Here is a 27,979-nt window from a genome sequence, read left to right on the forward strand (position 1 = left end):
TCACACTTTCCTATAAGTGGTATGATACTAAGGCAAGTTAAATGTTAATATGCACATGTACATAACTGAATCCAGTCTAGAGAGTATGCACCTGGGAAAGACAGAACTGCTTCAATTTTATGTAGTTTATTTTACACTGTTGCAGATTAGCTGCCAGGCAGTGCCGGAGAATTAATCAGCTGGGCACTCAGAGAAAATTCAGAAAAGTTGCCTTTATTGCAGATTGCGCTAGTGCCGTGACTCAGGGGAGTCAGTCTGCAAACCCTGAGCGATGGATACGGAGGAAGCTTTCCCTTTATGCCCTTTGGTTTCTTTGTCCCCCAAATACGGCCGGCTTCCGGACCTTTCACGGGCTTTGCGAAAAGCCCCGTGTTTGGGATGGGGGAGGTGAGATTACACCCAAAGGCCTGGCCTGGCGCCAGTGCTGATAACCCCTCTGGGGGTTGTGTGTGGTTCCTGGTCTATGGCCTCTGTAAAATGGGATATTCTGGGAAACAGGTTCTGCAAGACAGGACAGGCATCGAAGGAGTTAATTATCGGCCAGCAAGAGTGTGTGTTAGAAGGCAGCTTCCTGGCACAGACTCCGATTGCTAGCCGCCCCCCCACCCCCCACCCCCCACCCCCAAAAATGCCTTATTTTCTCTTCATTATACCGTACACAGGGAAAAACATACATCACATCAACATGTTTTCTTTTTTCTCTGAACCTAACTTTGTGATGCTGTTAATTGGCTTTTTACATATTTTGATTCCATTAAGGTATTTTTACATAAATCCTGAATATTTTTTTTAGACCCTGAAAATGGATACATCAAACACTGAATCAAGCTCTGGAAGCTCATTGCCAACACGTGTGTGCTGAGGAATGCGTTGGAAATTGAGGGATCCAGATCAAGAAGCCCTGTTGTCCAATGTAATAATCCACCGACATATGATCGTAACAGCCGCAACTTAAAAAAAAAAAAAAAAGGCAGGTCACTAGCACAGATTCACATGTTGATGTGATGTATGTTTTTCCCTGTGTACGGTACAATGTAAGGGAAAATAAGACTTTTTTTGGTGGGGGGTTGGGGGGGCGGCTAGCAATCTGAATCTGTGCGAGGAAGCTGCCTTCTATTTTAATAAAATGTTATGGAGATGGTAGAATGGTAAACGAATCAGCTGCCATCGCCAGTATTAAAAACAATATGGCAAAGTCAATTCTTTATCAGTATAAGAAGAATGGTTGTTGATAGAAAAAAAAAAACGTGGAGGTAAGAGCATTAGCAAGTTAAACACCTTGATATTAAACGAAATCGAGCAGATAATTGAAGAAAATCCGTGCATAACCTTAAAAGGAATCATGACAGGATTCTCGAATCTGAACACGTGGAACCATTATAAGGGAAATTATAAGTAAATAAGTATTTCTGACGTTAAAAAGCATTTTATGATTATTACTATATACATGCAATAAAATATTTAATTTTAACAACAACTTTGCATAAGATTTATTTTTGTTACAAACCTTTTGAAATTATTTTAGTGGAAAAATTTGCTTTGCAAAGGGTGAATTAAATTTCATTTGCAAAAGGTGAATTTGCTTTGCAAAGGGTGAATTGGAAGTGAAAACCTGTAGAGAATGTGCTTTCGAAATGCACTTCTTTCTGCCTTGTTCCCCAGGACTGTAGCAGACAGTGAAGTGATCTGAAGGAGCACCCGCATCCTACTGGTTTTTTGTTTTGTGTTTTGGCTTCCTTACAAACCAAAACCTGCTCATTTATTCTAGTGACAGCTAAAGTCATCTGTCAGTCAGATACACAGTAACTTTCTTGAGATAATCGTAATAATTTTACACCAAATTTGGCAAATCAAAATAAGATTATTTTAACATTTTGGACTCTTTTGCTTTTGTACTAATTTTAAAAGTCAATCTTTTCATTTTCTCACCCTCCTCTTGACGCATCTGTCTTAAATAGAAAATATTCAGGTTAAACTTTATTATTATGGAACTTAAACTTGCAGAGGAAACACATCTGAGTAAGTACAATGGTGAAGGACGGATCAGCCCTTCTCTGCCCTGCTGGCCCCAAGCAGGGGGCAGAGGACACGGGTCACAGAGGAGACCACACAGGCAGGTCCTCCCACATCTTCCATCGATTCCGGGCTCTTCTGAAGGAGAAGAGTGAGGTGGCCACTTTCTGAGCCTTAATGCTCAGTACTGACTCCTGGTCTTGATGAGACCCAGTGAGGAGGGCTTCTCTCTCTCTCTCTCTCTCTCTCTCTCTCTCTCTCTCTCTCTTTCTCTCTGGGGTGTGTGCATGTGTGTGTGTGTGTTGGGAAGAGTAATCTTTCCTCTGAGACCTCACAGTCTCCCAAACCTTGTTAGAGATAATTAGTTCAGGGAATTTTTTTAAAAAGAACGTTTTACTCCACAGGGAGAGGCAGAAAAGGAAGTGTCCAAGCCTATATCAGCTCTGAAACCCATATGACGTTCTTTCTTTTCCAACTTGGACCCTGGGAACCCGGCTGTGTTCCCTGTGCTGCGGGTACCTCAGAGCCCATCTCCCTTCCCCAAGTAGCAGGGAGAGGTGGGTGTTCAGGGCCCCAGGCGGGGTGGCTGCTGTTTGCTCATCAACATTCTCTCTCCACCCAGGTCCAGCTGCTCGTTATCTCCTTTCCATCCTCACAGATTTCCCCATGTCATCTTTGCTTTCTCCTTGTTTCCACTCTGGTCATCCCACCTGGACTCCCGAGTGAAGTCCCAGGAAAGGAAAGAATGGTAGACATGGCATGTCTCCGGGTGCCGTCAAATTCGGTAAGTTAATGATCCTTTTGGAAGAAATGGGACTCAGGCCTACACCCAGTCATCCGGTTTTGGCTTTTGTTGTTGTTGTTTTAACCATAGACTAGAGCTGAATTGTGGGCCATTAGACATATCATGCACTTTAACGTAGGTTTGATCAAGTAGTAAAGATGGTGATTAAATATCACTCATTCTATGAGAAAGCTGGAGAGAGATTTTGAACTCAATAGAGTTCTTATCAAAAACATGAATTAAAAGGTAAGTGGAATCTACTGAACTGGAAAAACCTTAAGAGTAAAATACTAATTCTGATCTGTGTCACCAGAGAGGATGTTGAATATTGGGCTCTCAGGAACTGGGCTGTTCAGTGTTAACACTGGACTTTGAACTCCAACGAGGAGGGTTCTGGGTTACTCTGGCCTCCGTGGCTTATTCTGGGGGTGGGGGTGGGGTGCCTAATGACCCTGCTGACCCCCTGGAGCTGCTTTGAGCATGAAAGGAGGTAAACCACGTCAACTGGTTGACATTCCCGCCTACTTCACAAGGTCCATAAGCATTAGTTATGTTAATATTGAAATGATTTGTACTTTATACTGTATTGTTTTCTTTCCTATTTTTAGATATTTTAAACATATGCAAACTTACAAGACTAGTAGGAAAGGAATACATATACTCCACTCTTCAGAATTAATAGTTATTCATTATGGTCATACTTCCAGCCGTTTTTAAAGAAATAAAATGTTGCAGATTTAAAGAAAGTCCCTGTCCCTGACTCAGTTTCCTACCCCAGAAACATTCCCTGTCATTAGTGTGGTGTCTGCCCTCCCAGGCTGTTTGTATATACATATTTGTTTTTTCTTAAACATAGACTGGTATATATAATTTCCACTCTGCAATGCTGGGATGCTGGCTTCGTTGCGAGTGTTGGCCAACAGTTATGTAATCACTGGATGGTCCATCCCCGAGATAGTGTCACATGCGTCCGTTGCACTGGGGGGCGCTGCTGCAGCCTCTGGAGTGAGGACTTGGACAATCCTGTAATTTCCAATAAGCGTCCGTTCTGAGGTGCAAAGCCTTGTTAGAACTCTTGTTGAGAACACATGCCACAACCTGACTTAATTACTGGAGCATTCCTAGAGCAGTGGAACCCTATTTTGTGCCCTAATCACCTGAGAGATGGAATACATTCCCTTTTACTAAGCGTCGCAACTCTATTACTTCTTAGTAACTGCTTAGGAAAATATGCAAAACTATCAGAATGAAACTGTGCCCCTGGATAACTTACATTACACAACAAATTCCCCCAAGACATAAAAACACTGCCCAGTAATTAAACGTGTCAAGTGTCATAAAGAGCCTGGCCAGCGTGGCTCAGTGGTTGAGCATCAACCTATGAACTAGGAGATCACAGCTTGATACCCAGTCAGGCTACATACCCGGGTTGCGGGCTCCATCCCCAGTGTGGGGTGTGCAATCCCCAGTATGGGGTGTGCAATCCCCAGTGTGGGGTGTGCAATCCCCAGTGTGGGGTGTGCAATCCCCAGTAGGGGGCATGCAGGAGGCAGCTGATCAATGATTCTCTCTCATCATTGATGTTTCTCTCTCTTCCTCTATGAAATCAATAAAAATATATATATATATTAAAAATGAAGTGTCAAAGGCTAAAAAAATCTTTCATTTCTATGGGTTCATAAGAGACACATGCATAAAATAACCCATGTAGTTTTCCTGGAAGCGGAGTTCTTTGTGAGGATAAATGTAAACAAGAGGGGAGAAAGACTCTTAACACAACATTGACTGTTAGTTCCATTGGGATTGAGTTCTGGCAATAGTTTTACTTCTTTCTTTTTTGTCTTTATAGGAAAGCATTCTCCACTTCAGAAAAGTCACCCAACCCCAGGGTTAAAATGCACCATGAGGATTTAAAACATCATTTCATCAGAGGTTTAGGATAGGGCTGGGCAGGGGACATGGTGGGGTCATGGTAGGGTCATGGTGGGGTCACCTTCTTTCTAGGATTCCCTGGGTCACTTTTACCCTGGAGCTGGATATGACTCTGGTGTCTCCAGTGTTGATGAGACGTTGTTTAGAACGAGATTTCAGCCAACAGCAAGCTGGGTTCTCTGACGTGGAGACACAAGCCACCCGTCCTATCCATGGGTTACATGTGACTAGAAGATTTGGTGCTTCCTCATTAAAAACAGAAAAGAAAAAGTAGACAATTTGGAGTGTTCATTTCTGGCAATCTGAAAAGAATGATGCAGCCCTAGCTGGTTTGGCTCAGTGGATAGAGCATCAGTCTGTGGACTGAAGGGTCCTGGGTTCCATGCCAGTCACAGGCACATGCCTGGGTTGTGGGCTGGATCCCCAGTAGGGGGCATGCAGGAGGCAGCCAATTAACGGTTCTCTCTCATCACTGATGTTTCTATCTCCCTCTCTGAAATCTTTAAAAGAACGATGCAAAGTGTTGGTGAACCATCAGCCAGGAGCCCGAAGAACTCCCCGGTACTGTACTCCACTCCCCGGTACTGTACTCCACTGCCCGGTACTGTACTCCACTCCCCGGTACTGTACTCTTCGGACCCAGCAGTAGCGACGCTGACTGGCGGGTGGGGCACCCAGCATTTCACCAGCCCTCCATGTGGAGGGAGCATCGCCACACTGGTCACAGGTGCTCGCCTTTCTCACAGCAGGTGGCCGGTGGTCCCAGGTGATGGAGAGGGACAACGGAAGTTCTCCTGAGGGCTTCGTCCTGGTGGGCTTCTCGGACCGTCCCCGCCTGGAGCTGGTCCTCTTTGCGGTCGTCCTCGCGTTTTACCTGCTGACGCTTCTCGGCAACGTGACCATCATCGCGCTGTCGGCGCTGGACCCCCGGCTGCGCACCCCCATGTACTTCTTCCTGGCCAACCTCTCCTTCCTGGACCTGAGCTTCACCACCGGCTCCGTCCCGCAGATGCTCTACAACCTGCGCGGCCCGGACAAGACCATCAGCTCCCTGGGCTGCGCCGCGCAGCTCTTCTTCGTCCTGGCCCTGGGCGGCGTGGAGTGCGTCCTCCTGGCCGTCATGGCCTACGACCGCCGCGCGGCCGTGTGCCAGCCCCTGCGCTACGCCGTCCTCCTGCGCCCGCGCCGCTGCCGGGAGCTGGCGGCCCTGGCCTGGCTGAGCGGCTTCGGCAATTCTCTCGTCATGACGCCGCAGACCCTGATGCTGCCCCGCTGCGGGCGCCGGCGGGTGGACCACTTTCTCTGCGAGATGCCGGCCCTGATCGGCATGGCCTGCGTGGACACCATGGCCCTGGAGGCGCTGGCGTTCGCGCTGGCCATCTTCGTCATCCTGGCCCCACTCGCCCTCATCCTCGTCTCCTACGGGCACATCGCGCGCGCGGTGTGCAGGATCCGGTCTGCGGCCGGGAGGCAGAAAGCCTGGCACACCTGCAGCGCCCACCTGACTGTGGTCTCGCTCTTCTACGGCACCATCATCTACATGTACCTCCAGCCAGCCAACACGTCCTCCCAGGACCAGGGGAAGTTCCTGACTCTTTTCTACACCATCGTCACCCCCAGTGTGAACCCCCTCATCTACACGCTGAGGAACAGAGATGTCAAGGAGGCCATGAAGAGGGTGCTCGGGAAGGGGGGTGCAGACACATAGTCAAAAGTGGCCCAGTGTGGGTTCTCTGTTGGCGAGCCTCCGTGGCTGCTGTTAGGCCGAGCGCGTCACCTGTGACCACACACTGCCGGTTAGGAGCACAGACTCTGACATTACGGCTGAGAGACACCTAATGAGACGGAAGGCAGTGGGCCAGCTGGGTGGAGACAATGCAATGTTCCTAAGCTGACAATCACTCGCGTTCCTCTCAGGTCCCTGGAGGTCAGCCTTCCTCGCTGGGAACGCTCCCATTCGGACCCAGCCGTGAGCTCTGCTTGCAGAAATGCCTGGTGCCGTGAATGCAGAGCCCTGCCTGTGGTGCCTATGCCAGCTTGTACTGACCAGTCCTCACGGTATCTGAAAAGAAAGCACTTAGAAGTAGGGAAGTACTTATTCTCTCTAGAAAGTTCAATTATATTTTTTTAATAAGTGCCAAATGCCTCAAGAAGAGGCAAAACAAATTGTTCAATTATCTATCACTCAATGCCTCCAACACCACAACCCAGATCCCTCATGTGGGTCATGCATACTTGGAATAATTTATGTAGCTGAATTTTATGATATGTATGTTTGACTTTCTGAGGCAATAGAGAATAAAGAAGAAAAGATGCCAGTCAATGAAGGAAAAATACCACATGATCTCACTCATTCGTGGATAATAGAGACCATTATAAACTTTTGAACAATAATAGATACAGAGGCAGAGCTGCCTCAAACAGATTGTCAAACTGCAGTGGGAAGGCCGGGGAGGGTTGGGGGGCAGGAGGGAGGGGGGTAAGAGATCAACCCAAGGACTTGTATGCATGCATATAAGCATAACCAATGGACATAAGACACTGGGGGATAGGGGAGGCTAGGGGACTGTCAAGGGTGGGGGGGAAAAAAGGACACATATGTAATACCCTTTGTAATACTTTAAGCAATAAAAAAATAAATAAATAAAATAAAAAAAGAAAAAAAAGAAAAGAGCATGGAGACACACACACAGAAGAAGAAGAAGAAGAAGAAGAAGAAGAAGAAGAAGAAGAAGAAGAAGAAGAAGAAGAAGAAGAAGAAGAAGAAGAAGAAAGGACGCAAAGAAAGACCATAAGGCATTTGCTTCAAATAAAAGGAAAACTTTCTTGCTTACAGTCAATACTTCATGCTTCGTTTATGGCAGAAGGAAACTAGGGGGTTGTCTTAAAATTGTGGAGGATTGTTCATCTCTGCTTTAGCACACATGACCCGATGATCTTGGACAGAGGCCGAGAAGAAGAAGGTGGACTCTGGGGAGCTGCTGGAGCTCTATGATTGGGGGATGGTGGCTTCTTCACGTTCACGTGAGTGACTGCAGCCCCTCCCCAGTCTGACGGAAATTTAGGAGTATTGCCACCATTATCGTTAGGAACAGGATAAAAGATGGACTTAGCAATTTCTCAGTTAAACTCTCAAAAATTTTAAGAAAGTTCCGGTCAAACTGGAGTCCTCAGAAAAAACAACAAAAGCAAATACCTAATAAATTGTTCTCCAAATATATCATTTTCAGATATAATGTACATATTTTCCTATTCTGGGCAGTAATTCTTACACTTTGTTCAGGTAGAATAGATCAGGGGTCCTCAACCTTTTTAAACAGGGGGCCAGTTCACTGTCCCTCAGACCGTTGGAGGGCCGGACTATAGTTTAAAAAAAAAACTATGAACAAATTCCTATGCACACAGTGGCGGCAAAACCCCCCGGCGGGCTGGATAAATGTTTTCGGCCAGTCGCATGTGGCCCGCGGGCCGTAGTTTGAGGACCCCTGGAATAGATTGTATTGTAGATTAGTTAGGGCTTGTGAGAATGGCTTTGTGGTTTAGTTCTGATTATAGAAAATATTTTGTTATTTCCCCCCAAAATGCAGTTGAATCTTCCTATCTCATAAGCTCAGTAAGAGGTAGCCCGGAGCTGTGGTGATGTTTGTCAAGGGCCTGACGAGTGCAGCCAGACTCCAGAATGTGGAGCCTCGTTGCTTAGCATGTCCCATCTCTTCTACTGAAAACAAGGTACAGCACGTACCCTACTGGCGCAAAAAGATGTGGCACATTTCTAAATAGACAAAAATCCTCTTAGAATCAATCTCTAGTAAACAATGGTTATCACAATTTTTAAAATCTCATCTGTATGTTCTTTAGATATTACTTTAGAATCAATAATATTATCTCCCCCTTGACCCCACAAGAGCTAAGTTGTATTGTACTTGTCTCTAAAAAACACAGAGCCCTTATGATAGGTTATAGGCAATAATGACTTTCAGAGTCAGATATTGTGGCCTTAAGGACATTATGATGGCCCAGCATCACCTTCTACTTAATTTATAAAGTTTACTTAGTTTACTCACTTAGGCACAAAGTAGGAAAAATCAAATATATTCCAACCTTTCTGCCATTTCATGGGGATGACAGAATACCCTCCATAGTAAAAACAAACAAACAAACAAACAAACAAACAAAACAAACCCCAGAAGCATTTTGTTTTGTCCTGTACGCATACATTCTTCCTCTCACTGACCCTTGCTTCATCCTTACAGACTGGCCTTTACATGGATGGAGGTTTAGGTAAAAACGAACATCAGGATTCCGCCTGCTGTGTACAATCACATATCTTTTAGCCATGGTGCTCAAAGTTCCTCCAAGAGAAAGAAATATTACATATATGCTCACGTGTGATTTCATACTTCCTGTGATTGTAAATGAAGAGCTTTGAGAAGGGAGCTCAATCAATGCTTATTAAACTGATTATTAGCTCATTTTCCATCTTGTTGTCTTGATGGGTCATGTAAGACAACCTTAATCTATTGTATATCTTGTCTAGGTTCACGTTTTTCCTCCTCATCCACTCATTCAGCAAATATATATTGTGCCAGACACTGTTTTGGGTCCTGGAACAAAACAGACACACAGAGAAAATATCCCCACAGCATTGAGTTTGCATTTAGTGGGTAAGAGAAACAACAGGGTAATGGAAAAAGGAAACTCATGATAGTATGTTCATAAGTGCTGTGAAGGTAAGCGTCATGGATAGGTGCTGGGAAGTAGGGAGGGCTGCGGTTTTAAGTGCAGAAGAGCTTGGAAATGTGTTCAAGCAAAGACCTGCTGGAGGTAAGGAGGCAGGTAGAGTGGATTTTCCGGGTGGGGGTGCTCCCGGCAGAGGGAGCAGCCAGCACAATATTTAGGTCCAGAAGGTGAGGAGGCACCAGAAAAGGATTGAACCGTGTCCACAGATTTGGAGGGAAATCAAGGGTTATACTGGCAGGAAAGAAAGAAAGTGTTTCCAGAAGGAATGAGTGATCAACTGTCTGAACGCTGCTAATAGTCCAGTGAGATTAGCACAGAAAACTGACCAGGAGATTCAGGAACATGGGTGTCATTCGCAAACCAGCAAAGAGAGGCGTCTGCACCTGAGAGGGTGAATTCCCAACTGGAGTGAACACAGGAAACAAGACGTAGATGGGTCTGAAATGGAGGCAGTGGATAAAATAAAACCTGCCTAGGAGTCTAACTATAAAGAGAAGCACTTCAAATTCACCCTTTTGCAAAGCAAATTGTTCCACTAAAATAATTTTAAAAGCTTTGCAACTAAAATAAATGTTATGCAAAGTTGTTAAAATTTTGTTGCATGTATATAGTAATAAACATAGTATACTTTATTAACATCAGAAATACTTATTTACTTATAATCTCCCTTATAGTGGTTCTCCCATCACCACTTGTGGCAATTTCATGTACATATTCATAAAGTGATTGTGACAATCTACAGGAGTAGTAGTTCATACAGAATGATTAATAACATCTGTTAAATGTTCATGGTTTGAAGGATCTGCCCAGATATTTCCCACCTGTTATGAATTCCACACAGTCTAATTGTTGGTAATATGTGAAAATGAAATCAACAGAAGGAAAGGGAATGTGTTGGCCACTGAATTTTTGAGTTCTGACACCAATTCACCATGCACAGCCAATGAATGTTCAGTTATTGTTAAGCTGGTGTCGTAACTTTTGGGATCTTGCGGGCCAGAGTTAAGTACTAGAATGGACTGGTGGTGTTTTCAGGTGCTGTCTGTATATTTAATTTTACTGCCCTACAAAAGACCAAGGAAGCAAATATAATGTGTTAAGTACAGTAGAGAGGCAACTGTCAAAATTGTGTATATGCAGCATTATTAGTGATGTTTTTAATGTAATTTAAAAAGTTGTGTAAGTACATCCTAGGTCATAAATTTCTATATGTGAATGCATTTTAGAGATTTTTAGAGATATATTTTATTACATGTGAGGTATATGCAGATCCAGTTTTGTAGAATTATGAGATACATATTTAAAATAATCTCTCTCCCTCTGTCTACACCACTTTCTTATTCTTTTCCTAAAAAAAATAAGTTTTTATTGATTTGAGAAAGGAAGGGAGAGAGAGGGAAACATTGATGAGTCAATTGGCTGCCTCATGCACGCCCCCTATTGGGGACCGAGCCAGCAACCTGGGCATGTGCCCTGACCCGGATTCCAGCCAGCAACCTCTTGGGGCGTGGGAACCGGCCAGGGCTCTTTCTTATTCTTCTTGATTGCTCTCTGTTTTTTCCTCATCCCCACTTTCTCTGACGTAGACAATGTATACTCTTGTAGTACTTCTGAATTTTAATAAACTCACTCTGAAGCAGACCTTTTATACCTATGATTGATGCAAACACAAGGGCCATTATTTTATTTTTCATAGTAAATAGCGATGACATTACTTTTCTGTAATAATGTGGAACTAAATTGGTACAAGATATGTCCATTTCGACCACTACGTCATCTATTCCAATAGCTGCATGTGAAACCCCTGTCTTTTGACATGGTGTGTCCCTCTAACTTTTCTTCCAGATGCCTGTGAAGTGCTAAAGACTTGGTGTTGGAATGCGTGCTAACAGAGGCTGAAACAGACCCGGGAAGTTCTGGGTTTCTCTGATGAGGCCTCGGGGGGAGCTAGTCCGCTCTGCTCTTTAATCCTCTGCCTTCACTCTGCTGGGAAACACCACCGCCACAGTGTCCTTCCTGGGCCCACCCCACACCCGAATGTCCCTGTTCCCCTCCAGCTGCTTTCCAGATCCCTGCTCCACGGCCAGCTCGCTCCCCTGCTCCCGGAACCTCGGCGCACAGGCAGAGCTGTCTCCTGTGGTGGCTGTGGGTGCAGCTGCGATCTCTCCAAGGCGGGGCCTGCGGAACACGTTCTCCGGAGCTGGGGCATGACCCCGGCACCGCTGTTCGAGGCCTCTGATCGCCCACCCCCACCCCGGCCTGTGCCCTCTTGGCTTCTGCTTCACGGCTCACGGGTTTTGCTAACTCTTTATTGCAAAGAGCGCTCATCTTTTCAGCTTTCACTTTATTACAGCAGCGATTGCCAGCCATCTTCATCTCACAAAGATCACCTATGGTTGCATCTCGTTCCTCCCGCATGAAAATCGCGGTGGTCAGCGACGTGACTCCCAGAGCCCCTGAGCCTGCGTTTGTGAAGTGGGGCCCCACTGCTCCAGGGCCCCCCCAGCTGCCCGGTTTTCTGACCCACGTTCATGTAACCACACAATTACATCGATTACTCCATTATTTCCTCAGACTCCCTGGACTTTATTTGGTAGAAAATAAATAACTTTGCCTCTTTCACAGAGTGACATTTAGTTAAAAAAAAAAAAACACGTGTTTGTTTTTTTTTTTTAAATCAAAGCAGCAAATCAATTTGTAGAACTAACCTAAATCACAATTTTTAAAAAAATATATATTATATTGACTTTTTACAGAGATGAAGAGAGAGAGAGATAGAGAGCTAGAAACATCGATCAGCTGCCTCCTGCACATCCCCCACTGGGGATGTGCCCACAACCAAGGTACATGCCCCTGACCGGAACCGAACCCGGGACCCTTCTGTCCACTGAGCCAAACCGGCTAGGGCCCAAATCACAATTTGACTGATAAAATCCAGCACAGTTTCCACTAGGCATTTGTAAACTTCGTGCTAACTCTGTGGGCTTGAGGAGGAATACAGGGGCAAACAGGGGGCGGGGGCTGGCAATCTGAGTCTTTGTCCGTGGCCCGTGTCCCAGGGCACATTCTGGTCAGCCTGTAATGAGGTCACTGCCCCTTCCTTAGGCAGTAGTCTGCTTCCCTGGTGCTCCCAGTCTGCAGGGGCCACGGGCCAGGCATTTGGATGCAATCTCACTTCCCCATTCTGACTGACTCAGGAGGGGCTGTGAAACCGCCACAGAAGCCCGCAGTTAGGAAACAGATAGGAAACAAAGACCTCCAGGAATGGAGAGAAGGAGTGATCTCACGGTGTAGGGGTTCCGGCGTTGGGTCTTCGAGTCCCCTGAGCCGGCAGTGCTGCTTTAAATAAAGGGTTTTCCCGAGTCTCTGAGCACTCGTTGTGATTTCCGGTCGCCTGGTAAATTCTGCAGCAGGCTCAAATGGAACCTGTAAACACAGTACTACCAAAAGCATTTTTACACAAACTACTAGGTTTGTTTAAATTAAGCTAAGACAATGTAATGGAGCACATACATTTGGAAGGAAGAGCAGGTACCACAGTACTTTGTTTTTTACTTTTAAATAGTTTGCAGTTCTTTATATTTACATAAAATTAATTAAATAACTAAGAAGAACATGCAGGATATCGATTCATCCCCCACCCCCTCTTGTTTTCTAAGTAAAAGGAAAACAGAGTCTGTCCATCAGTTCATTGGATAATGGACCTCTCTGCCCTGACAGCTAGGTTCCCAGGATGAGAAAGGATGGATGGAACTATAGCCGGATAAACTGGGGAATGAGAAATGCTTGGACCTATTGACAAAAGCAGTTTTTCTTAGGGCCATTTCTGCTTTCTGGTAAAATTGAACAATGGCTACACTGACTCATGGATTCCCTCTGGGTAATTGTGGGGAGTCTTGAGAGATTGTGGATGATGCAGTCAGTGAGTAATATTTACAACTAAGGTGACAGAAGAGCAATTTCCAACCTCTGCAGCTCTTTAGGGAAGTTGGAAGAACAAAACCGTGGAGATCTCATTAGAATGACGATTAGCAAGGAGCTCAGCTTGTCTTCTCCGCGTCCACGGGGGAACTCGCCCAGAGAAGCTGGGACTCATTAGCCTGTTCCCTGCAGGTGTTCCGCGATGAAAAGTTCCTGAAGGGCTTCGTTATCACTCATAAAGTGGAGCAATCTCCAGGGTTATCTGTCTCAGAGGAAGACCTTGATAAGAGCTGATTGCCATGGGAGCGAGGGGGGTGGGCACCAGGCACTCAGCCTCAGAGACGCTCAACAGCCCGGGGTTCCCCCAGCAATATCCTCTGCACCATCAAGTCCCAACTTTCCAAACATCCCTGCAGCGCCAGCCCTCCCTTCAGGATGGCATTTTACCCAGCAGGGACCTCGCTGAGCCTGGAGCAGAGCTGGTCTCTCCCAGGGCCACTAGTTTTTATTCTCTTGTGTTTGTTAGTGGCTCCTTGCTTCCACTCCACGATGTTTCCACTTCCCATCAGTATTGTGTTCACGGCCCTGCCGCTTGCAGAGTGTTCATACATAGGTGATCGATAGTTGTTGACGATATCCGTTAATGTATAGAGTACAGTAAGTAGGCTCTGGGAAGACTCGCTACCTTTTTCAAAGGACATTTTGAAACAAAAATAGGGATAAGTAATTTTTGATGGAGTAAATTCTGAGAGCAAAAGTATTGACTTCATATGGACAATGAAATGGTGACTATACCTTATTTCTTCTTCATGTATCTCTACCATTAGTACACATTTCGTAGTTTTTGACCACTATGCATATGTGGGTTAAAAATAAATAAAATGGAGAAATAAAGTCTATCGAAACAGGTGATATATAATAAAATTGAAGACTCACATATACTGTTGTTGCAGAATTGACCAGGAGACTGAAAAATACACAGGAGTCCCCGGAGACACAGGAAAAACCCATTTATTTCCAGATGCACTAGTTCCGTGACTCAGGGGAGCCTGTTTAAATCCTGAGCAAGCCAGTATGGAGGAAGCTCTCTCTCTATACCCCTTGGTTTCTTTGTCCCCCAAATACGGATCAGACTTCCGGACCTTTTGCGGGCTCTGCAAAAAGCCCCCTGTGTTTGGATGGGGGATTTGAGACCACACCTTAAAGCCTGTGCTGATAACCCCTCCAGGGGTTGTGTATGGTTCATGGTTCATGGCCTCTGTAACATGTGAGTATTTAGGTAAATAGGTCTTGCAAGTCCAGATAAGTAAGGAAGAGGCAGTGACTTGATTATAGGCTAACAGGAATGTGCACTAGGGATACTGGTTAACTAGGTACAGAGTCAGGCTGCTAGTAACCCCCCCCCCCCCCAAAAAAAAAGTCTTATTTTCCTCATCTCTGTGTCTGATAAATTTCATGCATATGGAAACCCTCTCCCACATATACTCAAGAGATAACCAGAATGTTATGTCCTCTTTACCTGTAATAGCAGAGAATTGGAAGGCACCTAAATGGATATCAGTAAGAGCCCTGATTAGTGCCCTGTGGTCTGTTCATACAAAGGTATATATTACAGTACAGAAAATGCCTAAATGGATAAATCTCAAATGACATAAAATGTGAAGAAAGTTTTGCATTGGTTGGAGTGATTTTGCAGGGAGTTGTGAGCCCTGTGAACAGTTTAAACTTTGCAATGATCGCAGTGGAGGGCTTGGGCAGAAGTGAGTCCCTGCTCTGGTTTAAACTGGGATGTGCCATTAACAGACTTACACTTCTGTGCCAGCCTTCTCACTGGCACGTGGGAATCAATGTGAGGGGAACAGGCTTGAGGCTAAGAGAGAAATTAGGAAATCATTGTAGTAACTTGGGTGAGCCACGGCAATGGAAAGTAAAAACAAATTTAAAAAATATCGAGATACCGAGGAGGATAAACCCACAGAGTATTGATCCCACGCAAACAATGAGGAAAAGGACTGACTCATGGGTGATGCTTAAACTTCTGACTTGACCACCTGAATCCTCTTCATAGTCCCAACTCCTAACATCCCTGTCAAGCAACAACTTTTATTTTTCCAGCTGACTTACTCTTTACCATCCAACCTCTCCCACCCATTGAGTTTACCACTTTTTCTTACTCGCCTCAATCCTATCCTTCTTTTTCTCCTTAGCCAACATTTGCAATATCACAACTTGTCAACCCTGTACCGCTCCTAATGCAGCTGAGTAAGACTGGAGAAAACTCAGTTTCATTTTAAATATACGCCCACATACCTCAAGTAAACTCTTAGTGTTGCCAGGCTATTGTATTATACTTCCTTAACCCTTCCCTTTCCACTTTCATGAATAACTATTTCACCTCTTCTTCTAGTTCCTAAGATCACCAATACCTCCTTGCTCACTCTCACTCTCAGCTGATAAACTTTATGCCCCAATTTACTGAGAAAACGGAAGCAATCATAAAACACTTAGGGAGTGCTTGTGATGTGCACGAAAGCCTGCTGTGCATTTTCACAAATTCCATATTATTTAATGTGTAGAAAGAAAATGATAGTAAGAGAGAATTAGGAAAAGCAGGATAGAATATTCCAGTTAACATGATAAACAAATACTAAGATAAATAAATCCTTCTGACACTTTTAGTAGTTTGCATATTCCATTGCTTTAATATACTTGAAGTGTTAATAAGATTGTGATTCCTGGCGGGGGGTGGGGGGATATTGAGATCCCTTCTTCTTATTTCACAGTGAAAAGAAGCATCAGAAAGAACAAACTCCTGCCCTGCCACTGCAGCTCAGGGGCTGAGCGTCAACCTATGAATCAGGAGGTCACAGTTCAATTCCCGGTCAGGGCAAATGCCCAGGTTACAGACTCCATCCCAAGTAGGGGATGTGCAGGGAATCAATTAATGATTCTCATCATTGATGTTTCTGTCTCCCTCTCCCTTCCTCTCTGAAATCAGTAAAAATAGCCTATATAATAAAGAGGTAATATGCAAATTGACTCTCATGCCCTTGCACAAGATAGCGGGCCCCATGTGGTCAAAGATGGCTGCCACAAGATGGCCGGCAGGGGAGGGCAGTTGTGGGGGACCAGGCCTGCAGTGGAGCGCAGTTGTGGGTGATCAGGCCAGCAGGGGAGGGCAGTTGGGGGGGACCAGGTTTGCAGGGGAGGCAATTGGGGGTGACTGGGCCAGCAGGGGGAGGGCAGTTGGGGGTGACTGGGCCAGCAGGGGAGGGCAGTTGGGGGCAACCAGGCCTGCAGGGGAGGGCAATTGGGGACGATTGGGCCAGCAGGAGAGCAGTTAGGCATCGATCAGGCTGGCAGGGGAGTGGTTAGGGGGCGATCAGGCTGGCAGGCAGAAGCAGTTAGGGGCAATCAGGCAGGCAGGCAGGTGAGCAGTTGGGAGCCAGCAGTCCCGTATTTAGGCAAACCAGCATTCAGACATCCCTCGAGGGGTCCCAGATTGGAGAGGGTGCAGGCTGGGCTGAGGGACACTCCCCACCCCAGTGCATGAATTTTGTGCACCAGGCCTCTAGTATTAAAGAAAGAAAAGAAAGAACAAGCTGCCTTCCAAGTCCCTGACCGCCAGCCTCTGCGCTCACATCCTCTTGTTCTGTTGCTATGAACTCTTGCTGAACCGTCCCTTGTGGACTGAATACTTTTTCTTTTCAGCTCCTCCCTTTCTTGTTTCTTTTCTGCACTTTCATTTCACTGCTGGAGCATTCCCTTCCCTCCAGCCTATAAGCAAGTCCTTTCTCGTATGTCAAAGATCATTATCTTTGGATCTTCCATCCTCTACAGCAGTGGTTCTCAACCTTCCCAATACCGCGACCCTTTAATACAGTTCCTCATGTTGTGGTGACTCCCCAACCAGAAAATTATTTTCGTTGCTACTTCATAACTTTAACTTTGCTACTGTTATGAATCGTAATGTCAATATCTGATATGCAGGATGTATTTTCATTGTTACAAATTGAACATAATGAAAGCACAGTGATTAATCACAAAAACAATATGTAATTATATGTGTCTTCTGATGGTCTTAGGCAACCCCTGAAAGGGTCGTCCGACCCCCAAAGGGGTTGCGACCCACAGGTTGAGAACCGTTGACCTACAGGCTTTCCACTTCAAATTCAGCCTTTTGCAAATCAAATTCATCCTTTCGTAAAGCTAATTCATGCTTTTGCAAAGCAAACTTTTCTACTAAAATGACTTCAAAAGCTTTGTAACAAAAATAAATCATAAGCAAAGTTGTTAAAATGTTTTATTGCATGTATACTGGTATAGTAATAAATATAAAATACTTTTTAACGTCAGAAATACTTATAATGTCCCTTATAATGGTTCTCCTGTCGCTGCTTGTGGCAATTTCATATACATATTTATAAATTAGGATAATCTTCTGGAGTAACGGTCGCTACAGAATGATTAATAACATTTGTTAAACATTCATGGTTTGAAGGATCTGCCAAATATTTCTCGCGCAGAACTTAACCTTTGAAAAAACTCCTTCAGTGGGCCTCATCATTGGAGATATGGTGGCAGGAATAGCAGGGAATGCCTCGTCTCACCAACGAGATCACCTACTTCCTGGGTTTGTGGAGGCTTACATTGTCCAAAACCAACCACACATCCCCCAAATTATCTTCATCCAATTTCCACAGTAATCTTCGGAGAAATTCGCAAAAAAATATTTGAAGTAACTGAGGATTTTGCAAAAGGGTGAATTTGCTTTGCAAAATGATGGATTTGAAGTGGAAAACCTATAAACACTAAGACACATTATCGAAGCAATGACAGATCAAAAAGATACAATGTAAAGCCAAAAGTAATACAAGGAAAGGCAGGGGGTGGGAATGGATGGAGGGTCCGGAAAGTCCGGGAAGGCTTTGCAAAGGTCAAGTGCGCGCTGCGTCCACCACGTGGGGTTGGACTCCCCAGTCCGACCCGGGCGGAGGCCCTGCGGCTGCGCCTGGAGCGCCCGTCCACGACGCCGCCAAGCCGAGAGCAGACTCCGCCTCTTTCAAGCTCCGAGGATTTCAGGACCGGGGCCGAGATGCCTGGGAAATGGAGTCCGAGCGCCGAGGAGACCCGGAGGCTTCTGGGAATCGCAGTCCAAAGCTGGCGTGTCTTCCGCGCAGACTCAGAAGTGTCCGTAGACGGAAACGTGGACAGGTGGCGCGACGCTGTCCTTCCCCCGGAAGTGTCCGATCGGAACCAGTCCCGTGGGAGAGGTGAGTCCGGGCTTGGGGATCCGGGTGACCGGCCCTTTGTCTCCTGCAAATACACAGCCCCCGCATGTTCCCTCCCGAACTCGGAGGGTCCCGAGGGAAGGGGGAACTGGGTTCGGCGTCCAGAGGGCATTCGCACCCGCCCCTTTGGAGGGGAGCATGTGGTTTCCATAGTTACCAGCGCGCTAGCGTCTCCGGAGGGACGAGGGCGTGGCCAGGAGAGGCGGGCCGTCCTGCAGTCGGCGGGTTCCGGGGGCTCCCGGGCGCGGAGTGGCCCGGCCGTGGGGAGACCGCGGGGGTGGTGCCTGCTCCGGGTCCGCGGCTTTCGCCCGGAGCCGGCCCCGGGCGCCCGCTTCCCGCAGGAGTCGCCGCCGCCCTCGCGTCGGAAGTTCTCGCAGTTACTGCGAGTGAGCGAGTCCCGAGGGCGGGGCGCCGACTCGGCCCCCTCCGTCCCGGGCGGTCGGTCCCTCGTCTCCCGACGTCGCTCTGCCCGTCGGTTTCTCCCGGACGCGGGCTTCGCGGGGCCGCGCGGGATGTTTATGAGCTCGAAGCTAGTGAGACGTTTAAAAGCGGCCGAGGACCTGGAGTGCGGGCTGTTTCCCCCGGTGCGCAGCGAGGAGACACCTACCGGCGGCCTTTCCGCAGGAGATGCCGGGGGTGCAGCCGCCGCTCGGCCGGGGGGCTGGAGAGCGAGCCGGGCCCTCGGCCCCCGCGCTGAGTGACGACGCCCCGGAAGCATCACCTCGTCCCGGGACCAGGCCGGGCCGGTCTCAGCCGCGCAGGCCTGACCCCTCCCACGTCCGTCCTCGGGTCCGCCGCGCAGACTTTCCCAGGTTCTGTGCGCCGGGACCTGGTCTCTGGGCTCGGGGTTGGCCCGGGCGGGCCTCCATCGCCCGTTCTGTGGTCTCGTCGCCGTCCTTCCATTCCTGCCTCCTCTCCAGGACGATCTCGTGACTTGGGGTGGAAGTGTTTTTCCAGAGGATATGTCACTATCATCCTAAATGTAGGATTTTCAAAACACAAAGCATCGGAAGCCTCCCTCGTTTCCACTTTTATCCAATAAGCGACCAGATGTGGACCCCCTGCCCCCTAGGAAATGGTGGCGACCCGTGTCCACAGGCAGGCATCGCACCCCGCCTCTGCCTCTCGGGGTTAGGGCCTCCATCGTACAGCGTGTTTAGTAGCGAAGCTTCCAACACTCGCAGCGCCTTATGTTATTTGTTTTACATCCAGGTGTTTTATGTTATTTCTCTTCAACTATTTTCAAATTTCTTGCAAACTCAAACGCTCCCCTTCAATTCTTTATAGCCACACGTCAGGATCCAGATTCCCAGGTGCCGCTCACAGTAACCAAGTCAGCATCCCGGAGCCCCGGAGCCGGGCCCAGGAATCTGTTCTGACAGAGCCCCACGTGGCAATCGGGCCGCCGCCCAGCTCTAAACGCAGACTTCTCTGGGAGCCCAGTGCTTCGGGGGTGTTAACATCCTACAGAATAAAGCCCTAATGTGCAAACCGGCAGACCGGCTGGTCGCTATGGCTCTCACTGACTACCGGGGCAGCTCAGCCCTCAGGCCCCGACTGGAGGTGGGGGGCGAGTGAGGGCCCTGATTGCCCCACGGTACCCCCACAGATTGGCCCTGATTGCCGGCCAGGCCTAGGGACCCTACCCGTGCACAGATTTCGTGCACCGTGCCTCTCGTTGTTAATAAAGTGCTTGTCAGCGGGACAGTCAGGAGCTACATTGGTGGAATGTTCAGTGGACAGACCTGAAACACTGATGTTTGCATTTCACTATTGTGCCCTCCAGGCTGCACCTCTGATTTCCTGTCACTGCGGTTTTCAGTTCAGAAACCAGACGGACCGTGCCCGCGTGCTCACAGGTCTTGAGGAAGTGATATTCGATCACTAGACTCACAGAAGACAGATACGAAAGTTACGTTGCTGGCTTTTATTTTATCGGTGAGATGGTTGAACTTAGTGTCCAAGACCTGGACAGACTGTGGGACTAGGAAGGCAGACACGGACCTGGTGGGAGGCCATTCTTCCCACGAGCTGTTCCTGGCTGCCCAGTGCCTAACGGAGAAAGTCTGCTCCAGGCACCTGACATCAGAGGCTTCCAGGGCAGGGCCTGTGCTCCTGTCACGTCCTTGGACAGACCTGTCCAACTTGCGTTCCCAGCTCTGTGTCCCTGCTCCTAACCACTCGGCCGGCCTCTCCGTTGCTTGTCATTTCCTGTCTCCCACATCCTCTTCAAGTGCCCTCCATTCTTCAGAAGCTAGTTTTCAGTGGCTTTCCCTGACCATTGCTGACTCCTGTGCCCTCTCGCACCCCCAGAACCCCCTCTGCCCCTGGACGTCCGTGAGGTCATGTCGCTGGAGGGCAGGGACAGGGACCCTCTTCTCAAACGGCCCCAATAGCTGCAGGTGGTCCTTTGTCACCCAATGAGAAGCACAGAACATTTTCCTATGTGGAATTGGCCATTTAAAAGCAATTTTTTGAAGCTCTTCTATTATTGCCTGTATAACTTAGAAATAATTTTTTTAAAAATATATCTTTATTGATCTCAGAGAGGAAGGGAGAGGGAGATAGAAACATCAATGATGAGAGAGAATCATTGATTGGAGTCTCCTGCACACCCCCTACTGGGGATCGAGCCCGCAACCTGGGCATATGCCGTTGGCCGGAATCAAACCCGGGACCCTTCAGTCCGCAGGCTGACGCTCTATCCACTGAGCCAAAGTGGCTAGGGCACATAGAAATAATTTAATTGCATGTGGCATGTTAACATTCAGTCTTGTGTTGTATTTATATTTAAATGCTTCTCATTTAAATCACCTTGGTGGTGGTGTGTGTGTTTTTTATGAGTTTACTGGAGGCAAACTTATGGAATATGCCAGGGGCAGGATTTCAAATGCTCCCTCAATTGTCTTGCTTGTCAGTTTGAAGGTTAAACTGCGTTGAGGTAGGAATTATGTAGCAGTTGTATTCCCAACGCAGGCGTTTCAGTATTTTCACAGAGTAAACGCCCAGTACCTCTTTGTGTAATAGAAAATGACTAGTTCCATAGTGTGGTCTTTCTAGACAATAATAGTAACTCTTTTTTACTCTCCAGGAGAGCTCTTGAAGCTAAAAGACCCTTCACAAGGCAGAAGTGGGTTTTGTGATCATTCATTCTATCCCAAGATGATGACAGAATTCAAGAAAGCTGCAGCTCAGAATCCTCAGGAGGATGAAGGGCTTCTGAGAGTGAAGGTGGAGGAAGATTTTGTCTGGGGGCAGGACGCTGGCTCAGGGAGAAGTGATTTTCTCAAGCAGGAGCTGTGCCGGCAGCTGTTCAGGCATTTCAGCTACCATGACGCGCCTGGGCCCCGCCAGGCACTGCACCGGCTCCGTGAGCTCTGCGGGCTGTGGCTGCAGCCCGAGACGCACAGCAAGGAGCAGATGCTGGAGCTGCTGGTGCTGGAGCAGCTTCTGAGCATCCTGCCCGCGGAGCTGCAGGCCCTGGTGCGAGAGCAGCGCCCGCAGAGCGGGGAGGAGGTGGTGGCAGCGCTGGAAGGCGAGAGAGGCAGCGGCGAAGCCGTGCTCCAGGTACAGAGACGATGGGCGAGCTAAGGCCTCCAGAACGGAGGGCGTCCCACAGTGGGAGAGCTGAGCTCCTAGTTCAGGATGCATTTATGTCTCCTTTGCTCTCTGTTGGGTATACGCCATATCTCGCTGCTGAGTCAGACTTGATTCTTCCTTCCCCAGTTTGTGTTCCTACAGGAGGTTCTCTTTGTTTGGGGAGATGTTTGATTCTAACAGGGACTCTCTCCTAAGTCCAGATGTACTTTGTTCTCAGGTTCCAGTCCCTGGACATGGACAGGAAATATTCAGGAGGAAGGCTGCATCTCCTGGACCAGCATGTACTGACCAGCTCCCGCCAGTGGACACCAAGGACCTTCAGGCTTCCTCAGAACCCTCTCTCCCACTGAACTTGGGTAAAGCTGTGTCCGTGGACGGAGGGACGGGGCTCTCCCTTCTTAGACTGTCCCAATAGCTGTGGGTGGTCCTTTTCTGTGCCAACCAGAAGTGGATGGATGGATGGATGGACGGACGGACGGATGCTTTCAGCTCTCTGTACGCACACTCCGGAGTCATTTACAACTTTACTTTTCTCACGCATCTGCATCCTCATCTGCTTTCTTTGGAGATGGTGCCTCCCCTTCTTCCTCTAAGCCTTACCGTAGACGTGTACCCTAGATCCAGAGCCCCCTGGGTCCCTCAGTCCCACTCGGAGTTCTTTGTTCCTACTTTGTCTTCCCCTCCTGTTCTTGCTGGCGAAGCTCCTCTTCCCAGGCTTTTCTGTTTCATCTGCTCATCCTGGTGGGTGTCTCCTCTCTCTGCCAACCACTGCACACAGGACCAGCTTATACTGATTTGTTCTTCTGCGTGGTTCATGCCTCTCTTTTGAAAGGCCATGTTTTTGGAATGGCCAAATGAGGTACCAATTTGTAACTATCTTGGGTGTATCTGAACAATTTATTTTCTTCCAGCTCAGCAGACCTCTTCTGTCATTATTGTCATTTTAGGTCATGAGAGTGAAAACAACGTGTCTCTGTCAAGTCTTGACGCTCATGAAAACACAGGCTCACAGAGAATTGTGTCAGGACGACCTCCGACATTTGCCTCAGAGGAGTCTGCTCAGCCTTGGGACGCCTCCAGGTCTGCGGGCCAGGCAAAGCGGCAACAGGAAAACAGGCCTGGGGAGGCTCGGAGACCATCGTCTGCTCAGGACGGAGGTTTTAGCAAAACCCTCACCCACAAAAATATACTTTCAGGTGAAATAATAAGTCAGAATGGATGTGACAGACGCATACATCTGAACCCAAATGAATTTACACACCACAGATCTTGTAAACACAGTACCTATGACCAAAGTCTCCAGTGGAATTCGGGTTTTATTATGCATCAAAAAATTTATGTTGGAGAAAAAACTCCCCAACGTGGAAAATCTCTCAAGCACTCAAACCTTATTAAACAGACAGCAGTTTTCAGCGGAGAGAAAACCCATCAATGTAGTGAGTGTGGGAAAGCTTTCAGGCACAGCTCAAAGCTTACCAGACACCAGAAAACCCACACTGGAGAGAGACCCTATGAGTGCAACGAGTGTGGCAAAGGCTTTGGCGGGAGATCAGATCTCATTAGACACCAGAGAGTCCACTCTGGGGAGAGACCCTTTGAATGCAAAGAATGTGGAAGAGCCTTCAGCCTGAACTCACACCTCATCCTGCATCAGAGAATCCACACCAGAGAGAAACCCTATGTGTGCAGTGAATGTGGGAAAACCTTCAGGGTGAGCTCACACCTCATTCGACACCTGAGAGTCCACACTGGAGAGAAACCCTATGCGTGCAGCGAGTGCGGGAGAGCCTTCAGTCAGAGCTCGCACCTCAGCCAACATCGGAGAATTCACAAGAGGGACAGCCTATTCATGTGAGGGACTTAAGTTCATAGGGCATGCTAAGGAAATAGCAAAATGCGGGAAACATTGACGACAAAGTAAATCCTGGTGGGGTGAGTGGCTGACAGCCGGCGTCTCTCCTCCCTCTGTCCTCTAGTGTGCGGTCCTGCCTGTGGTCTGACCTCTCTGCTTTCTGAAAGGCTCGGCTGCCGAGCCAGACATTGAGCAGAGTTGGGGGAGGCAAATAAATAGGTTAGCCCAGCGGTGGAGAGAGGACAGAAAAGGATCTTCTTAGAAAATAACCCTGATCACGACGGGGGGGGGGGGGGGGGGGGGCTCCGGAGAGAGTCGTCCTCAGCCCCACGTCGTGGTTCTGCACACGAAGGCTGCCGAGCACAGAGCTGGAGGGTGTGTGAAAGGGGACTAAGCACTGCTGGCCCTCCGACAGGTAGGGTGTGATCTGCATCAAGGCCCTGCCCGGAAGCACACCCAAGGCAAGAGGCTGGAGTCAGAGATTCCAACAGGAAGGAGGGGTGTGGAAGGAAACGGGGCAAGAGGTGGGGCCAGAGGTGAGCAATGTGTTCAAGTGGGAGGGAGCCTAGATCTGGAGGCGACAGATGCAGTCCTGTGACGGGAACCTTCCTGCCACGTGTGCTGGGTGTCTGTGGACACCTTCCTGGGCTGAGAGGACAGAGACTGCGTTCTGGGGCCTCTCGACTGGCCACGGACAAGTGAGGAGGGCAGAGGGAGTCGGTACCAACAACAAGGCCTCTGAAACTTTAAACCAGCACAGAAATGCCTCTATTCCAAATGCCTTGCCCGTGTTCCCATTTATCCTGTAATATCCTGGTGAATAATAGAGTGGCTATTATCCTTATTTCGTTGGAGAAAATTTTGAGTTAAAAGGAGTTCAGTAACTTGTCAACAGTTAGAAGATTATGAGGTGAAAAGAAGGATTCAGCTGCTCATCTAGAGAAACGGTTGAGCCATTACCCAGGGCATCTGGCCGCTGCAGAGAAGGTTTATGACTGTTTGTCTAAAGGATCACCCCCATACGAGGGTTTGACTTGGAAAAATTGCCACGTCCAGAGGACAAGACCTTCAAGCTTCTCTTGCTCATCCCCATGACATCTTCTTGTTCCTGAATTCCTAGTGAAACTGCCACAGCGTGCGGCCGTGCGGGCCGTCCGGTGCCTTCTCAGAGTTGAGCCACCTGGAACCTCTCCCACTCTCATCACATGCGTGGAGTTTATCTCCTTGGATTCTCGCACTTACGACAGTGACACAGTTCTCCCGACCTGGGTTCTCCCGTGTCCTGAAAGCTGGGGGCGCTGAACATAGGCTTTCCCACAGTGTAGTTTCCCCTGTGCTTGACAAGATTCGAATTCCAGGTGAGATTTTCCCAACATGTATCACCTGTTTGTCTGAGGCACCTGCACAGCTGCCTTCCCCGTCTGCCCCCGGTGAGTCACGTGCAGGTCTCACCTCAGAGGTGGTGGCTGAGTGCCCGGAAGGTCCTGAGCTGGGCTCGGTGCTGTTGTCCAGCCTGGAAACTCTTCATTCTATCTTTTGGTTGTTTTTATTAATGGTCACCCAAGGGTATCTTTCCCCATAGGTTTTTAGAAAGTGGAAGGGAAGGCGGAGGAGGGGGAGGGGGAGAAGGAGAGAGAGAGGCATCGAGAAGCATCCATGTGAGAGAGAAACATCGATTGGTTGCTTCCCGCACATGCCCTGACTGACTGGACTGGGGATTGAACCTGCAACCCAGGTGCATGCCCCTGACTGGGACTCAAACCTGAGACCGATGCTCCGGCTGACGATGTGACCACCGAGAAGCACCAGCTAGGACTCCTGATTTTATCTTTAAACTTGTGCTTTGTGAGTGAGTTAAATAGGAGAGAGGGCCCTGTGCCTGAGCAGAGGACATATCTGTGTTTCTTTGCCCCCCTGTCGTATCGAGCATTTGTGTTCCCCATCAGCACAGATTTCAGTGGGCCCATGAGTCTTGGGAGTTCACTGAGGCTCAGAATATGAAGGGGAGCAGAGTAGGCCACCCCAAAATGGGCCACTTTGGCATGTGAATTATTTTGAGCTGAAGGAAATCGAGACCCAGCAGACTCAGGAAAAAGTTTAACCGCTCCCTCAACTATCCAAAATTTTTACTGTGGGCCTGTCCTAGAAAGAGAGCTATGAAGAGAGTTCACTTTTACCTGAGTGACCTTTATGTAGGACAGGGCAACCCTCAGAACCAAGCATCTGCCCTTATCTTCCTGCGAATCACCTTCCCCTGGAGCACAGGCCCCATCCGCCCCCCATTCCTCAGCTCAGGGTGACAGACAAGCCTCAACTGCCTTTGGATCTTATCTTTGTTGGTGCTTTCGTATGTACAAAATTAAAATTGTTTTTCTCTTGTCAGTCTGTCTTCTGTGAATTTGATTATTAGGCTAAAGAACCCAGAAGGGAAGAAGGAAATTTTCCCACTTCTACACACACACGGTAAGCGTGTTATGTCTGCATCTGAGTCACTTGTGTGCGGATAGCCAGGTGAGAGTGTACTTTCTGCTGCGACAGGACTTGCTTCTAAGTCAGAAGGTTGGCAAGTGGAAGCATCTAAGAAACAGGAACAACCAAGGAGCCCTACAATATTCTTTCTTATGTGTGTTACTTCCCTGTATTAGGCAACCACTTACTGACAATGACAACACAGAAGGAAAGGGAAGGAGAGCAGCCCTCTATCCCCTTTCCTGTCAGTCTTTGCCCATCAGGCAGAATGTGTGTCTGTCAAGAGTGAGGGTTCACCCTAGCCTGTTTGGCTCAGTGGATAGAGCGTCAGCCTGCGGAGCACATGCCTTGGTTGTAGGCTCGGTCCCCAGTGGGGGGGCATGCAGGAGGCAGCCAATCAATGAGTCTCGTCATTGAAATTTCTATCTTTCCTCCCTTCCTCTCAAATAAAAATATATATTTTTTAAAAAGAGCGAGTTAGGGTTCAATTTCTACAGCATGTCCACTGACTGAGTTTATGGGGCAAGCAAAAGTAGGTTTACAGTTCTAATACAAATAATACAGTAATTAATACAAGAATAAACTTGCATATGCACAACTGTAAACCTACTTTTGCCTACCCCGGTTTGGGAGCCTCAAGATATGAATTGTCCATAATTTTGGTGTTTCCACATACAAGTTAAATGTGCTTATATTTGCATTTAAACTGGCATTGCAAAATATAAAGGTGAACAGGAAAACTCATAGTGATCGTTTCAATTTTTCTTTATTTAAAATGACATTAAATAACAAAAACATGACGAATCAAGAGTCAGTATGTGGGGTGGGAAGATAAAAACGGTTTTATGGCCTAATCCCTTTAACATGACGTTTTCCTGCTTTTTAAACAAGGGGTCCCACTTTCAGCATGAAGCCTGCAAATTATGTCGCTTGCAGTTGTTGATGTAGATTAAGTTCCTTAAATTTCTTATTTTCCGTACTACTTTTGTCTGCTGAAATAAACAAACTGCAAAGATATACACGGAAAAGGCCACAAGTCACTCAGCGCATGTCCGACCCGCCGCCCTCCCTGCGATTGGCAGCATGGCAGCTGCAGGCACGTGGAGCGGCGGGGACTAGGGCCAGTAGGGAGGTGAGGGGCAGGGCCGAGCGGATTCGCAGGTCCACTTCTGCCGGGCCGAAGCCGGTCCCAATTTAGGTGAGCACTTCTTGGGGACCGGTTTCATGAGTGCATTTTCTCCGGGCAAAATATACATGAGCACTACCCCCCGGCCCCAACCCCGGACTAAATTCTTGGGTAAACTTCCGCCGGACCCAGTTTACGTGAACACTTCCGCCGGACCGGATTCTTGGATGTACTTCCTCAGAACCCTATAT

General features: G+C 47.8%; 2 protein-coding genes across 2 annotated transcripts; both read left to right on the top strand.

The window, feature by feature from the left end:
- Positions 1 to 5,492: 5,492 nt before the first annotated feature.
- Positions 5,493 to 6,437, top strand: LOC132221061 (putative olfactory receptor 2W6). Its single transcript, XM_059674984.1, has one exon. It carries the CDS (start codon positions 5,499 to 5,501, stop codon positions 6,435 to 6,437), a length of 939 nt encoding a protein of 312 aa, XP_059530967.1. The 5' UTR covers positions 5,493 to 5,498.
- Positions 6,438 to 21,772: 15,335 nt separating this feature from the next.
- ZNF165 (zinc finger protein 165) lies at positions 21,773 to 26,515 on the top strand. The gene is made up of 3 exons (XM_059674545.1): positions 21,773 to 22,248; positions 22,499 to 22,637; positions 23,229 to 26,515. The coding sequence occupies exons 1-3, from the start codon at positions 21,844 to 21,846 to the stop codon at positions 24,134 to 24,136; spliced, it is 1,452 nt and encodes a 483-aa protein (XP_059530528.1). The 5' UTR covers positions 21,773 to 21,843; the 3' UTR covers positions 24,137 to 26,515.
- The last annotated feature ends 1,464 nt before the right edge of the window (positions 26,516 to 27,979 follow it).

Source organism: Myotis daubentonii, chromosome 18, assembly GCF_963259705.1.
Source record: "Myotis daubentonii chromosome 18, mMyoDau2.1, whole genome shotgun sequence".
Taxonomy (NCBI): Eukaryota; Metazoa; Chordata; class Mammalia; order Chiroptera; family Vespertilionidae; genus Myotis; species Myotis daubentonii.